This window comes from Ooceraea biroi, chromosome 14, assembly GCF_003672135.1.
Source record: "Ooceraea biroi isolate clonal line C1 chromosome 14, Obir_v5.4, whole genome shotgun sequence".
NCBI lineage: Eukaryota > Metazoa > Arthropoda > Insecta > Hymenoptera > Formicidae > Ooceraea > Ooceraea biroi.
In genome coordinates this window covers 2,002,730-2,019,025 of record NC_039519.1, presented here as the reverse complement: position 1 = coordinate 2,019,025, position 16,296 = coordinate 2,002,730, and the positions used below count along the sequence as shown (strand labels likewise).

At 39.2% G+C, this 16,296-nt stretch overlaps 1 protein-coding gene across 2 annotated transcripts in view; it reads left to right on the top strand.

Moving 5' to 3' along the window:
* LOC105280000 (cadherin-99C) overlaps positions 1–16,296 on the top strand; it is a 181,596-nt gene that overhangs the window by 141,685 nt on the left and 23,615 nt on the right. Inside the window, exons 1-2 of one of the 2 annotated variants that reach the window (XM_011340156.3) lie at positions 2,057–7,532; positions 16,059–16,208. In XM_011340156.3, the coding sequence (XP_011338458.1) occupies positions 7,446–7,532; positions 16,059–16,208 (237 nt within the window). In that variant the 5' untranslated portion in view covers positions 2,057–7,445. Of the gene's footprint in view, positions 1–2,056; positions 7,533–16,058; positions 16,209–16,296 lie in introns of those variants that run through there. The other variant, XM_011340154.2, reaches the window with a different exon arrangement.

The following is a 16,296-nucleotide window of genomic DNA, read 5'->3' as shown; positions in this document are numbered from 1 at the left end:
TCTTGCCGTGCTTGTAGCTGTTTGCATATCGCTTTTGCCAAACCCGACATTGTTCGGTTTGCGTAGATACATACAAGTCACTACTGCAACCGAAGTTCTCAAAGTGCATCGGAACGGCAATGATCGGCATCGCGATCGACTTATCACCGTAATTTGGACTTTCCGTTCGAATAGACTATCGTAGACTGAAACATATTCCGTAGAAATACCGCGATGTGGCTTCGCTCATTTTCAATCGTGCACATTCATTTATTGTAGATTGATATATCACAGTAATCATTGTGATCATTGATCCAAAATAAATTCTGCAATGCCTTTTTTGCTGGCCTACTGCCGCTTTGAGATCATCTGAAATATCGTCAATAATTGTGGATATATAGAGATAAATTTATCTTATTCTATATTATGTATATATATAAAATTATTATTATTAATGTAATATTATATACATTTTATTATCTTATTCTATATGTACGGGGTGTTTCAGAAATAAGTAGACAAACTATAAGAGCATATTCTACTCACTGTAAGAATGACAAAAAGTGATATAAACATGTATCTGCTTCCTTTCCATGTTACGAACACTTTTTATTTATAACAAACTTTGGTAAAAGAATGTTTCATTAAAGAAATTCATTAAAGAAATGATGGTAATTATTTAGATTAACGGAGCAACCTCGAATGACCTTGACCTTGACATATGTTGTCACGGTTACCCTCCTGAGTGACCTTCAAAAGGTTTTAGCCGTCGCTCATTGTTTATTAAAATGTTATTAACGAAAGAAGTTTCGAAAATATAGTAGTTATTTTGAATATTGAAAAACAAACGACGAATATGAACGAAGGAAGGAAAGTGATTTAACCTAACCCAACCTAACCTAACTTGGTTAGGTTAGGTTGGGTTATATTTTCCGAAACTGGAGCCCCGGACACATATACGTTCGTTTTTCAGCCCGCTTCGCGGAAGGGCGGGGGGAGGGACTTCGCCCCTCCCCCCCGCCAGGATCAGTGCCGTGTACCAGGTGATCAAAATCTGTACGGTGAAATCTGTAACACCGGCTCCGGCGGGGGGAGGGGCAAAGCCCCTCCCCCCGCCCTTCCGCGAAGCGGGCTGAAAACGAGCGTATGTGTCCGGGGCTCCAGTTTCGGAAAATATAACCTAACCCAAACCTATTTCTGATTTAAAGGTAAAATTCCATCAAATATACTCTTTCGTAAACGTATATGATATTGTAAAATTATGCTGTATTCATTAAACTTTTTTGTTAATAACTTTTTAACAAACAACGAGCGACGGGTGAAACCTGAGTGCGGGTTATTCGGGAAGGTGACTTTTGTAATATATGTCAAACTCAAGTCCTTGCTTCGCGTGGACAGCTGAAAATTCGTGCAAAATCGTTAAACTTCTTTTGTTAATAACTTTTTAATAAACAATGAGCGACAGCTAAAACCTTTTGCAGGTCACTCAGGAGGGTGACCTTTATAATATATGTCAAGGTTAAGGTCATCCGAGGTTGCTCCGTTAAACTAAATAATTACCTTCTAGGGACATTTTAAGACTCTCGTTTATGATACTGTTGTTACTATGGACGTACTACGAAATCGTATTATCGTTTCGTATGACAAAATACGAAATACTGCAGCAATTTTTGACAATCTATGAGATGTCAACGTCGAGACTTGCATTGATGCGGAAGGAAATTATTTCGAGCAATTTCTTTAATGAAACGTTCTTTTACCAAAGTTTGTTGTAAATAAAAAGTGTTTATAACTTGGAAAAAAAGTATTTCTGGACCAATGTTATGACTCTTTTTTCATCCTTAGTGCGTAGAATATGCTCTTACAGTTTGTCCATATATTTCACCCTGTATATATTTTTATTATATATATAGGAATAAATTTATCTCGATGTTATAATAAAATTAAAATAGCCAAACTTACAATTTTTTTATTTGAAAAAAGTACAGCACAAAAATTCTTTTAACGTTCTCAAGCATTTTTCTAATTGTAAGTGGAAATAATTTGGGACTACTACATTTGTCGATTCTTCTACTATATTCCTGGATTTACCACAATCTGGAGTGATGAATTTTAGTCGAAAGCATGAGAAAAATCAGAATAAGGAGAAAATTCTGAAAGAGCAAAAGACATAATATACGCCATCTTGGTTAATGTAACTTGGTAGAAATGGATGACAGTGAATGGAACTTGTTAATAGTTCGCGCGTGATGTCATTTGCGCGAGTGAAAGCAAGATGCTTATTAGCGGGTATCTCATATTCGCTAAACTCCTACGTCAGCGCGGCGCGAGATTGTCCGATCGTCGTGACGAATCATCGTCGTGCGAGCGCAACGGGTATCGCGCAATGATAACGTAACGTGCTACCTACATGTGTGCAACGCATGCCCGGTATGATAATATAATTCATATAAAATGTCAAATCCATCGCGGTCGCACACGCGGAGAGAACAATACTTTATAACTGTACAATAAGCACCGTCCATTTACTCCCATGACGGTACTTACTTCGCCGCGATTATTGTCACGCTCGGTGGTTGTGCTCGTGTCTGCATCCAGAATTATTCTCTTACACGAACGCTTACTTATCCGCATACTTGGCCCTACAGAACCAAGCAATATGAGCTACAGGACCAATATATCGATAAGTTTTGGGATGTATGTAAGACGAAAGCTCTCGAATAAACACGCGAGTGCATCGACCGCGTCGATGCCACGGCTTTCCCATGTGCGTGCGCGCGTGTGTGTGATTGCATTTGCATCAACCATAAATATTTAGTTATTTATCTTATTAGTAGTAGTGGATGGTTTGGATGGTTACGAGAGTTACGGTCGGTGACCGTACGTTTCGGCCCGGTGTTTCGTGCCAGTACCATGATGTTGGTGGCTGTACCCAATCATCCAAGTTCGAGCTTAATAATCGCAATTTTATTGTGAAGTTTTGCTATCAACGGCTCGCGTAATTAATATCCTTTTAATATAATTTTCGCTCTGATTTTTAAAATGCTCGAGTCACTATGTAGGGATGATGAGTGCTGCACACAAGAAATAAAAATTGCGCTAATTAAAACTGCCATTTGGTTCTCACTGATTAGATAATATTTATTCATTTATTTATTTATTGAACGGGAGTGAAACCCTCTGGTACAAGTATAAACAAATAAGTTGACATCAGTTGTGAAAATCGCGAGATTGTGCAAATAACATAATAAGCATAAAACCATAAAGCAATAGAAAGCTATCCGAAATAATTAACAAAGAAAAATTCAATATTTAATCATAAACTTATTCCAAATTAACTAATTCCAAAAAACGAGGCAGAGTATTTTTTAACTTGCTAGGGGAGACAACGAAGAAATCAATATAAGCTGAAACACAGTTCGCCATCATACAAACACGGTTTAACGGTTTGTATTTACCATACGAAGTTCTATGAGGCTCAACAAAGAACAACTCATGAAGTCTCAATGATCTTCCAGGGATATCCGATACGCTCCAGCAATACAGGACAATCAATTCTATTGTTAATTAAGTTAGAAATAAACACAAAATCTGATATAGTTCTACGCTCCTTTAGCGTTAATAGGTTTAATTCCCTCAATAAATAATCGTAGTTATGATCATAAAGAGTCATCGGTTTGTGTAACTTAAAACTAACACTACGGAGAAAACGGTGTTGCAGTTTCACGAGCAAATCGCAATGAATCGCCAGATAGGGAGCCCACACTACTGAAGCGTACTTCAATTGGGATTTCACAAGGATGCAAAATAACAGTTTCAATGTATATACATTATCAAAAAGTTTACATGCATCACAAAGCCAAGCTTCCTGAATGCCAAGTTTGCAATAAAGTTTATGTGCTTATCAAATGATAAATTATTACAAAATATTACTTCAAGGTCGCGAATGGAGTCAATATTAATATTCTAGAACGGAAGTTGAATGCACTTGCATTTATTAATAAAAAGCGATGGGCCAGCAATCGAAAATAAAGTCAGTCAAGAAGAGGAGATGAAATTTAATATTTGACAAGATTTACTGAGAAATATCGTCTTCTCCTTGCACCATTCAGTGCGTTAACGTCTCCCTCGACTGTCTTCGATCATCCTTAATCTTATCTGCGGCACCATTTTGCGTAAATGTGGTCGTCGCCGATCGTGGGCCCGACGAACAAAGAGGATTACGTACCGCCAGACATCGTCAAGTATCCGCGACTAGGACAACGCAAGGTGGGTAGTGGATATGTGGACGGGGCTTATATGCAGCGGTGCATATTGCACGTGAGGTAGGAGAGCCACGACTTGCCCGGCATTAGTCACCGTTCGACTCGCGGCGCAAACCGCGTGCACGCAAGTACGGAATTTCGATTTCCCCAGCGAGTCGAGCGGAGTCACAGTTGTGCCGACGTGGCCAATTCCCCGTGTAACACGCGCGCCGAATTTATTCGTCGCGGGTGATGATCGCGAAAAGGAAAACCGTATGATTGCATTGGCCGATCGTATGGGGACGTCGTGAAACGTCGTAGTTTCACTGGCCGATCGGCGTTGTCTGTTTTCGATGCGCGGTGCGTAGATCTCAACCTGATGTCGGTGCTAGAATCCGAAACACGTCTGTTCGTGAATGCAGACGCACTTTTCGTACATTGTGAGGAATGATGAATACTTGTCTCTCAAGAGAAATGTGAATCAGTGTGCTCGTTACGACATCAAAGAATATCAGGAGTATTGCGTTACGTTGCTCGTTGGTGGAAGTGTTTCTTTGTTATTTTTCGCGAGATACACGGTCCATGCAATCGTAATTAAAAAGGAATATGTTTAATTAACATAGTCGAAGCAACAGCGCTGCAATCGGTTATTACCGACCATCAAGACGTTTCCTTAATGGCTCACGCTGAGTTCTAGAAGCGGCGCTGAAGGAACAAAACGCTCGCTCATAGAGCAATACACACGCGGCACACTTACGCGTGTAACGGTACATTCGTGCGTGAATCCTTTCGACCGCATTGAGTTCGCGCCGACAGATTAATGACGAGCGTTAAGAAGAGATTAGTGGACGTCGCTTTGTCGGACGAAAGGCATTAAAACGTCGCTGCAAGGAGGTGCTTCCTCCGGGCATACCGAGTGCGTTGGCACCGACGTAGGTGGAGAAGTCCTCGATGAAACCGGGACGAGTCGGGATATTTGAATGAAGAAAAATCGACATCTCGATTTCATCATTTCAAGTGAATTGCACTTGGATCGCGACTCGGGTCGAGTCGGACCGTCGCGATTGTCTTTACGAGTAGTCATACTACGTATTGGAGATTGGAGATTGCGAATTGGTGATTGGAATTTAACCAATTAGAACAAAGCAGACCGAGATTACTTTGTTCTGATTGGCTAAAACGTAATAGACCACGATTTTCAATAAAAGGAAGCAAGCGACTTCCGGAACACACCGCACATGTAATTTTTCACGGTGAAGAACGCGCGTCACGAAACACTGATTACAGATTGACCGATCGCTTTCTCCTTCCTCCTTCAGCCACGATGATATCGTCTGGATATCGAGTAGTAACTTAGTCACGATAAGTCGGTACCGCGAAGATATGTTTCCACGCGGATTCACGCGGGCTGTATAATTTTACGCGACAATCTCGCGCAATCCATGGTGGCGACGGCGATCTTATCGAAGCGAGATAGTCGCGTATTTAGATCGCGCGCAAGGTGCAGCCGTGGTTTCCGGAAAGCCCGCGGGTGCCGATTTCACGGCCGATCTGCACGCATGATCGGCTCGATGCGCATATGCGCGTGCGCATTTGCGAGATTCGTCGATGCGCACCAAGATCCCGTGACGTAGTATTCCGCACCGTTGGTTACCAGATACCGACGTAAATAATCTGCCGTTATGTAAAGTACACCGCCGAGCATGATGACGCCAATGTTACCGCGTTGAAATATAGCGGAACAACTCGATTGCGCCGATAAGTCACTCGAAACGTTCGGATTTGCTCTTCTCGCTTCGTCGCGCGGCAACGCGGCTTTAAGAATGTAGATGAGTGAACATGCGAAATCTAAACATCATAAAAAATGTTTTCGTAAACAAAAAATTTCGGAAATAAGAAACATGCCTGTAAAGTTTGGAATTGTTCACTAGGTATTTGAATATTTGGTGTTTTAACACGTACTCTTATGGGACTACGCGAAAATTGCTCGAGAAGACACACTTCAATACGAAAAAAAGCGAAATCTGAACTCATCCATAACTTTTCAAAAATAAGTAGATGGATGTTCAACGAAACTGTTTAGCACACTTTTGTTATGATTCACTACTGAATTTGTCATAAATCACAAAATATTATCTTAACAATTTCTCGGTTTCCACATTTCTAGATAACTGATGACAATATGTCGTCTTTTTTTGTTTATTTCTTCTATATTCAGACTGTACTATAGTACTGAGTGATTTTAATTATTGCAAAAATTTTACTTTTTAATAATTTAAACAAAAAAATATGCATGTACTCTGAAACCTGAAAACTTTGTTCACCTTTTAGTTCATTTAAAATAATTTTCTAGAAGAAATAAACGGAAAAGACGACATATTGTAAACCTCCAATTTTGACTAACTTTTTGAACAGACAGTCCATCATCTACATCCTTAAAGCGACTCTGTTCCTCTTTAAAACTCTTACATAAAACTCTTGATGAGAGATGTACCGGTGGAGTAACGCGGAGAGTAACGAGGAATATAACGATAAAGAATCATGAGAATGTAGAAGCAATGCTATAAGAGCAAGTGTTGCGTCAGAGGAATGATAAATAATTTAATTTTCAATGTTTAACATATATTCATTACGATCCAGGAATACATTTTGCATTTTGTGTGTTTGCGTGTCAAACGTATTTCTACACGTGTAGAAAAGTGTCCACAGCTTAATATTATAAACGAGCGAGGCGCCGTTAAGAGCAGTTGATCATTGGTTTCGCGCTCGATTATGCTTGGTATTCGCTTAACGCAACACAAACGATCCGAGACACGAACTGAACAGATATTTCGTGCGGCTGATCAAAAGACGCATGATTTATAAGGCCCCGTAGGAATGTCGTAGCTTAACGAGCGTGGTTAACGGTACACTAAGGGATCCCTGCTGAACGATCGGTACTGGAATTGCCGATCGCATGTGGGACGATAGCAAGAGACACACCTTACTGTCACCGCACTTTGTTATGCGCTAATACTTGAGATTCCTGGACCATCAGACGACAAGGTCGTTCGCCCGCGACGTATCGTTGCCGAAAAAGCTTCTCATCTCCCCTCTTTCTCCCCTTAACAGATGTTCTAATCGATTTCTCGGCTACGCGCTTCCAAATGAGAATACGGCGACATGTATGGGATCGAATTCGAGACGCATCATCGATAGAACGTGACTTGTAAAGCCGACAAAATGATGTTTCTTGGCTCGATGAAAGCGTTTCTGGCTGTCGCTTTAATACGCGTCAGTTCAAGTGCTGGCAACGGTGATTTCTCAACGGTGAGTGAATCGTTTGAGGTACCAAAAATACTAGTAGGCCAATTTCACCGAAATCATTCGTGGCAAATCTTGATTCATCGACATTTATTTTACATATCCTGTCTATTTAGTCATTAGCAATTATAAGCGTCGGCGCATTTTCCAGTCCTTTATTCTCTTCTTTCCTCTGTCCTGCTTTTCTCGCTGTTCCAAATTCACGGACCTCTCAACTCGATATATGTATTAAAACACGAGGATTGCAATAGGTCGCTTTTATTTTACTATAATAGACGGATACTTTCGGGCAAACGTAACGATACACTCTTTTTCAAGTAGCAAGCCTTTATCGTCTAACAAAAGAAAACTAACTTTACCGCGCTCTCGCCTTACTTTACTAGCAGTGCCAATTGCGCCAACTTTAACTTAAATAATAAATTGCGTATCACAACAGCAATTAAATTATTCATTTATCATTTATCACAAATATGATAATCTACAAATTGTTGTAGACGAATACAAAAATTATTCTTCTTTGTCTTTATACCCAAACTTGTAAAGCCAACTTACAAAGTTTCTACGACAAAGCTGAAAATTATTGCAGTAAAGTCGGTCCAAATGGTGATCACATAGAGGAAGACGAAAATGAGGAGCCTTCTGTAGCAGAATCGACATTGGCGATTCTGCTACAGAAGGCTCCTCATTTTCGTCTTCCTCTATGTGATCACCATTTGGACCGACTTTACTGCAATAATTTTCAGCTTTGTCGTGGAAAGCCTTTATAACACAAAATATATTTTATTTAATCTCTTTAACTCGAAAATTTCGAGAAGTCGGAGGCCTCCATAACTCGAAGAATTTTGCTTTTCCCATGAGATTCGAGTTAGTTCTACTGTATCATATATATATTTGATATAGTTATATATATTTTTTTAGAATTTTATTCAGTGTCGCTAATTGTAGCCTCAGAAGCAGCTTTGCTACAGGGTAAACACTTAAATCTGGCTAGCGCAAGGATCTCACCCGATTGCAATAAATATTTTCCTTAGGCTAAATTGAAACAAGGCACTTCTTCGCAAACTTTCTTCGTCTACCGAGAATAAGACCTAGTGCACGCGTAAGGACCTTATGCTAGGGCGTAATAGGTGTTTTCCATCCTGGAACCTCGTTAGTTTTAAAGCTGCCTCTGGTCATAGCTTCTTAGTAAGTGATCAGTTAAACATCACTTCAAGCGACTGCTTCTCGGAATTGATTCTATTAAGTTATTATACCCTCGTGGTATTGTACTGTGTGGTGCACTGCATTGTCCTGTTACATAATCAGAAGGTTATCTTAGTTCAACCTTTCCTATTTAGTTCCCATTAAAAAAATGAGAATAGGCAATACTCCTATGAAGCAAAAAACAAAAAACAGTCTGGCTTTAAATTCAATGATTTTTCTCATAAAATTATGACATTAATTTCCTAAAACCATTATATCGAATGATTCTGTTTGCGATTGCGAACGATTCTATTATTTTCTGAGCTTTTATAATGGACCATCCCCTCTTGAGGATGTTTTCTCGATTATTACCGCTGTGATGGTTTTTGCGGTAAACTTAATCACAACAAAATTACCTTTTTAAAAAAAGGTACAAAAAAGCGCCAAGCATACGCGCCCGAAGAACGCGTTCAAAGATGACCTCTATAAAACTATATGATATCAACAAATTGCGCCAATTATAAAAATGAGTATTTATACAAACCAAAAAATCTATTACATTTATTCTATTTATTACATCTATTATATTTTTATACAACTAAATATTTTAATACATATAAATCTCTCTAAAAAACCTTACAAAGGTAAAAAATACGCCAAATACATAAGAAAGCAAAACTAAATATGATGAAATCTATAGTTAACTAGCCAAGTACCTAGAAGCAATTCAGTTTGAGGATTTTTAATTTGAAATAATACTTAGCGTGTCCGGGTCGCATTGGACATGCATTCTTCTAAATTTGTACTGCCTTGAGTATTTTCACTAATAACTCGTAAATCTTTGTATTTGGTAATATTAAAACAAATACGTTTAGTTTTGCACATTAGCGGAGTGATTATAAATATCCCTTTTCATTACTCACTCAATACAAATAATTTACACCTACAGTTTACACAAATTATAGGTAGGACGTACGTTTTAATGCGACCCGGGCACGCCAAGTATTATTTCAAATTACAAATCCTCAAACTGAATTGCTTCTAAGTACTTGGCTAGTTAACTATAGATTTCATCGTATTTAGTTTTGCTTTTTTATGTACTAGGCGTATTTTTTACCTTTGTAAGGTTTTTTAGAGGGATTTATATGTATTAAAATATTTAGTTGTATAAAAATATAATAGATGTAATAAATAGAATAAATATAATAGATTTTTTGGCTTGCATAAATACTCATTTTTATAAGTGGCGCAATTTGTTGATATCATATAGTTTTATAAAGGTCATCTTTAAACGCGTTCTTCGGGCGCGTATGCTTGGCGCTTTTTTGTACCTTTTTTTAAAAAGGTAATTGTGTTGTGATTTCACACATTTTGTCTTGTAGGCGCACAGCTACCCGTCTTTGTGGGCGCGCAGCTACCCGACTTTGTAGCAGTGTGGCTAGACGTGCGTGCGTGCGTGTGTGTGTGTGTCTCAAAATCGTCATATTTCGAATTTTCCTTAACTTTATAAACGTTTCTTTGATTTTAATCAACTCTTAACTACCGTGCCATATAAAATGTATTAAGAGATGATTAAAATTAAAGAAATATTTAAAAAGTTATGCAAAATTCGAAATGCGACGATATTGATTGATACTGTATTTAGCATTATCGACTCTACATTTACGTGTCATTTTAAGCCATCTAGCGTCGAAATTAGCGAACTTCACATTTTTTCATTCGTCTTTCCGCGAGCCCCCCTTGCCCTAACTTGACAGAGGAGGAGAAAACGGAGTATCTTACATAATTAATCGTAAAATCGTCAGATTTCAAACTTTGCATCGCAATATCTCCGCTCGTAGAACACGTAGGAGAAACATGAAAACACTTTTCTTATGCAATTCGAACCCAAGCTATCCATTGAGCCTACTTAGAAGTTGATCAGATCAGCCGTTATTGAGATCTGATAATCGAAGGCTCTCTCGAAACGTCGTCTCGCGTAAAGAGGCACTCTGCTTCTCGCGCTGCGCATATACTTGGCGCGAGACACTACCGTACCTCTTGATTCGATGCAACACCTGTATTTAATATGGGACGTTATCTGGGACTGGCGGAGCGTGCACGCGCGCAAACAGAAGCTCCATCGCGGTTCGTAATAGGATTCGAGGCCGGGCTATACATCGGGGGAGCATCATCGGCCGGCCTCGCCGCGCTCACAAGCCCGTAAGTGAGCCGTATCCGTTGCACGGACGTCACCGCCGCTTGCAATTTCGTGCATTCGTATTCGAAATTACGCAACTATAAATATACGCGCGGAGAGCTGTGCAATTGAATGTCGTAGCAAAAATGCGATTGACTCGGGACTTGCCGCGCGCTGGCAATGCCTATGTCAGTAAATGATCCGCTAGCGGGTGGACGGTCGGGCGGCAATCCCGTAGCTGAGATGAAATGAATACAGCATGGACGCCCATTATTACTATTGGCATACGGCATCTTGTGCACCGTGGTCAAGGATAATGGTTATATATCCCGCGTCCTGCACTTCGGCTCTTCTCTCTCTCTCTCTCTCTCTCTCGCTCTCTCTCTCTCATTCTCTCACTCTCTCACTCTCTCACTCTCTCACTCTCTCACTCTCTCACTCTCTCACTCTCTCACTCCGCCGGCCCACGAGATATAAATCGGGCACGGTCTCGCATAATCGCGGTGAATCTCTTCGAGTCGAGGACGCGATCGATCTCCTCCGATTCGCATTAAAGCTGCGCTTTCAGCAGCCCTGCGAGCGCTCTTCCTGCTCCCAGCAGGTGCAGCTCATTTGAATATTATGTGGAACAAATGACCGACTTCTGCTCCTTCGAATCGCTGTTCCTCTTAGCGGAAGCTACGTTCGTATGATATTAAATGATTGCGGCGTTGCATAAAACGACATTGGAATTATATTAGGTTGACCGAAAAATCCATTCTGACTTCCTTAAAATTCAAATACAAACCTTTGCATTAAGAATTAATGTTGCAAAGTTTTGTGCCTGAACCCTGACAAAAACTCCACATGATCTTCTGGTAACGCAAAACTTTGTATGAATTACACCCAAAGTTTACAGTCAAAAATTATTTTAGACAAGGTGTTTCTTATAGATTTTTGGGTGCTGAAAACGATGCTGCAAAGAAAATTTCACCAGCACGTCAGGTTTCCAAAATAATTGACGTCAAATATGCAAAAATAGCTCTTTTTGCAATATTTGAGATTTTTTTGTAAGAAAGGTTAACGTTATCTGGAAATTTTGATCAGATGTCATGAATGTATTGTTCATCCCCTATAAAGTGCATTTTTTTTATTTCGATAACTTATTTCTTAACCATATTATGAAGGATTTAAATACAGCGTTTTGCTAAAATAGCAAATATTCTGCCTATGATAAGAAGTCATATATATTTATAATTTGTAGTTTAGAGTTATCGATACACATACATAATATAACTTATTGTGATATATTTCACTATACAGGGTGTTTCCTAAGTAAGTAGACAAACTTAAGGAGGATATTCCTTGGCTTATTTTAAGAAGAAAAGGTCATATAAACATATGTCCTAAACTGCTTTGTTTTCCAAAAAAAAGTATCTGTCATTGTAAATACGTCTTGCTTGACGAGCGTTTCCATTAGCAAGACCGTATACGAAATGCATATCTGCCATTTCGGCGTTTGTGTAATTTACCATAATTAATAAAATTACTAAACTTAATAGGAACTAATAAAGTTTGCGTCAAAGATAACGTGATAGCAGTGATGCCGGATAGCGTGCTTTTGCAGTACGAGTCAACAGCGGTGGGGATGGAGTGGGAATGGTCTCGCGGCGGCCGCGCGGCGCAGTCTGAAACGAGTGTTCACTTGCGGCGCCACGAGACCATCCCCACTCCATCCCCATCGCTGTTGACTCGTACTGCAAAAGCACGCTATCCGAAAAGTGAACGAAAACAGTGATGTACTTTTTTTGGAAAACAAAGCAGTTTAGGACATATGTTTATATGACCTTTTCTTCTTAAAATAAGCCAAGGAATATCCTCCTTAAGTTTGTCTACTTACTTAGGAAACACCCTGTATATATTTATATATAGGGTGTTCCATTTTAATTACCCACCTCGTATTTCTCGAAACAAATGCATTTTCGAAAAAAATGCTCTAGACAAAGGTTGTATAATATAAAGGAGGATATACAGGGTCCGGCAAAAGTGTGAAAACCCCTAAATTTTACGAAGACTATGCATTTTAGAGAAAATTGCTTCAGACAAAAATTGTATGGTTTCAAATAGCGCATTACACAGCAATATCAATATGACCTTGAAGAGTGATATCAAGGTCACGTGAAGGTTATCTTCAATTCCTTAAATGGAAATCCCCATTTTTTATTGCATATTCTTGTAGCTTATCTCGAGAGCTTTCCAAAACACTATAACATAGCCTTTTTTCATGAAGTATTTTTCTTAGTTATGGAGTTATGGAGTTTGAAAGTTACGGTTTAAATCGACTCCCAATCTAGCCGAAATGTAGAGAAGACGTAGACAGACGCGATACTTTTTGCCGATATCTAGACCCGACATAAGTGTATGACACTACTCTAGCCTCAAAAATTGCAATACGTATGGACGGTAATGACACTGATCTAGACATAAGTGTCCGCTCTAGGTGTCATCGTATACATACGCGCTATTAGAGTACATTCTGAAAGTGGCTTCCATTGACTTCCTGACAGTATGCCAATCTTTAATAGAACACAGAAATAGCTCTACGATTATATTCAGCAGGTATTAAAGCTGCTTCATCCCTTATCCGCTGCCTCAAGTCTTAGATGCTTTGAGGTTTTGTTTCGTAAACCTTACTCTTCAGGTAACCCCAAAAGTATAATCAAGAGGACTTAGATCTGGTGACCGAGGTGGTCAATCTTCTCCTCCCTCATTTTGGTTCCTTCTTCTTCCTATCCACCTTCGTGGGACAACCTCATTTAAAATTCGACGTGATCCTGCACTAAAATGAGGCGAAGCTCCATCATATTGAAACCATATTTGCTCGAAGTTATTTGGAAAAATATTTTGTATGGCTGGAATTATTTGATCTACAAGTAATCCCTCGTACATTTGAGCATTAAGAGTTCCCTCCATAAAAACGGCCCTATCAAATAAGTATCTATCATGCCACACCATACATTTACTTTTTGTGGATATTGCGTGTGAGTTTCCCGCATCCAATTTGGATTTTCATCTGACCAGAAGCGAACATTTCGATTATTAACCTCTCCTATCAACGTAAAGGTTGCCTCGTCTGTGAAAACAAGTTGATAAAGAAAGTTGGGCGAGGCATCTATTAGCTCCATCATTCTTGCACAGAAGCGCAAACGAAGCTCATTATCTCCATCTTGAAACTCTTGAACATACTGCAGTTTGTATGGATGTAATTTATTTTTTCTTATAATTCTGTGGATGAACCTGGGAGCAATGTCGTGAACTTGAGCTGCTAAGAAACATATGGGGATTTTCAATAAAACTCTGCAGAACATCAAGTTGTTAATTCTCATTACTTGCAGATAATGACCTGCCTGATCTAGAACGATTATTTACACTACCAATTTCTTGAAAACGCTGTATTGTTTTCGAAACAGTGGATTTATTAATTTGACGATTCGGAAAAGTCTCATTAAATAATCGAACTACTTCAGTTAACGATCGTTCATTATCACCCCATCCGCGCATCATGAGGATAGTGATTCTTTCACGCTCCGATAATTCGTTAGCCATTTTTTAGTCAAACGATTAATATTTAATTTATTAATTTCCGACCTAAGAAGACAAAAGTTCTTAGCAGAAGTGGAGAGTGCTCTGCTCTGAACGCTATCACCCTATGAATGATTATACGCGAGAAAATAACACTACACTATGGCATTTGCATTTTATACCCCGTGGGAGTATCGATAAGGGAGTCAGGGGGAGGGGGAGGGAAAGGGTAGGGAAAGGTGAAGGGAAGAGAGGGCAATTGGATCGTTGGAAGCTTCTATTGGACCCTCAGGAAGGAATTCAATTCCTCCTAATTATTACTTTTAGATAATGCTGATGCCGGCGATACCGTAACTTTCAAGCTCCATAACTCGAAAAGTACTTCATGAAAAAAGGCTATATTGTAGTGTTTTGGAAAGCTCTCGAGATAAGCTACAAGAATATGTAATAAAAAAATGGGGATTTCCATTTATGAAATTGAAGATGACCTTCATGTGACCTTGACAACACTCTTTAAGGTCATACTGATATTGCTGTGTAATGCGCTATTTGAAACCATACAACTTTTGTCTGAAGCAATTTTCTCTAAAATGCATAGTCTTCGTAAAATTTAGGGGTTTCCATACTTTTGCCGGACCCTGTATGTACCACCAGGCACGAAAGGGTTAATATAGAATTTTGCTAAAGGAATCGGCATGGATTTTTCGATCAAATCAATATTTTCTAATTATCATTTTGCATCTCGTGTCTCTATGCGAGAAAACTCAGTTCTGAGAAAATCGCGTGACTCAAAGATTTCTTATATCGGATTATGTTTTCTCAAGCTGATTCAGTATCTCGGAAGTTACTAAATAACGCACGGCTTTATTGAAAGACAAAATTTACAAAATAGGGGAAAGACAATGCATACGTTATTGCCTCTAACAGCATCGTAATTTATAATTTAAAAGATGCAATATGCACCCTTTAAGATTTATGTTTTACATGGTGTCTGCAGAAACGTTTTGGCCTTGCAATCTTGTTGACAAGGCAAAATAACGGGCGATCTTTATTCGGAGCACCTCGTAAGTAACACAGCCCCTTATTGCAGAAATATGGTCATAAAAATGAACGGACGGTGAGGAGAAAGGGAGCGATGATAGAATTGATACTGAGGTGATGATAGAAGGATTGATACGAGGACAGAAAAAGGGAAAAACGTTTTCATAAGAAAAACATGGTCGGATGTTTGGTTCTTTTCATCCACGTAGCGACTATTGAAAATGTCAATACGATCGTGACACATCAAAATTGTAAGATTAATGGCATGTTATCGCCGTCTGTTTCTATGTGTCATCTCTGATTTATGAATTGTAAAAAAGATGGGCAAAGATATTTTCATTGTTTGATATTTTTTATTATCCTTTTTTTAATTAGTAAAGAGTAAAGAGAGGGAAAAAACACTGTGACGATCAGCAGCAACATATGAGACATTTTGCGCTTTTTCGTCATCGTCATCTTGCTCTCATGTTGCCGATACCATACCGTTATTTTGCAGGATTCCTTTTCACTGGGCAATCTTCGTTTATCTCGAAACATGTCGTTTTACGTTGCAAATTGTTTGCTTATAGGATCGAGCGAGGAACGTCTCCGAGAGATTCACATCCACGACCACGTTGACGGTGAACATCCGGGACGATGACGACCAAGATCCATCCTTTATTTATCAAGGCTGCATGCTTTTAGACGGTGCTTGCATTAATCCAGAATACTCGGCGTCGGTACGTAAATCGCAGTAATAGTAAACTAGCCACGATTCCAATTCGAGTACAAATTTTAACGGCGGAAGTTATTTTACCGGATATTCCC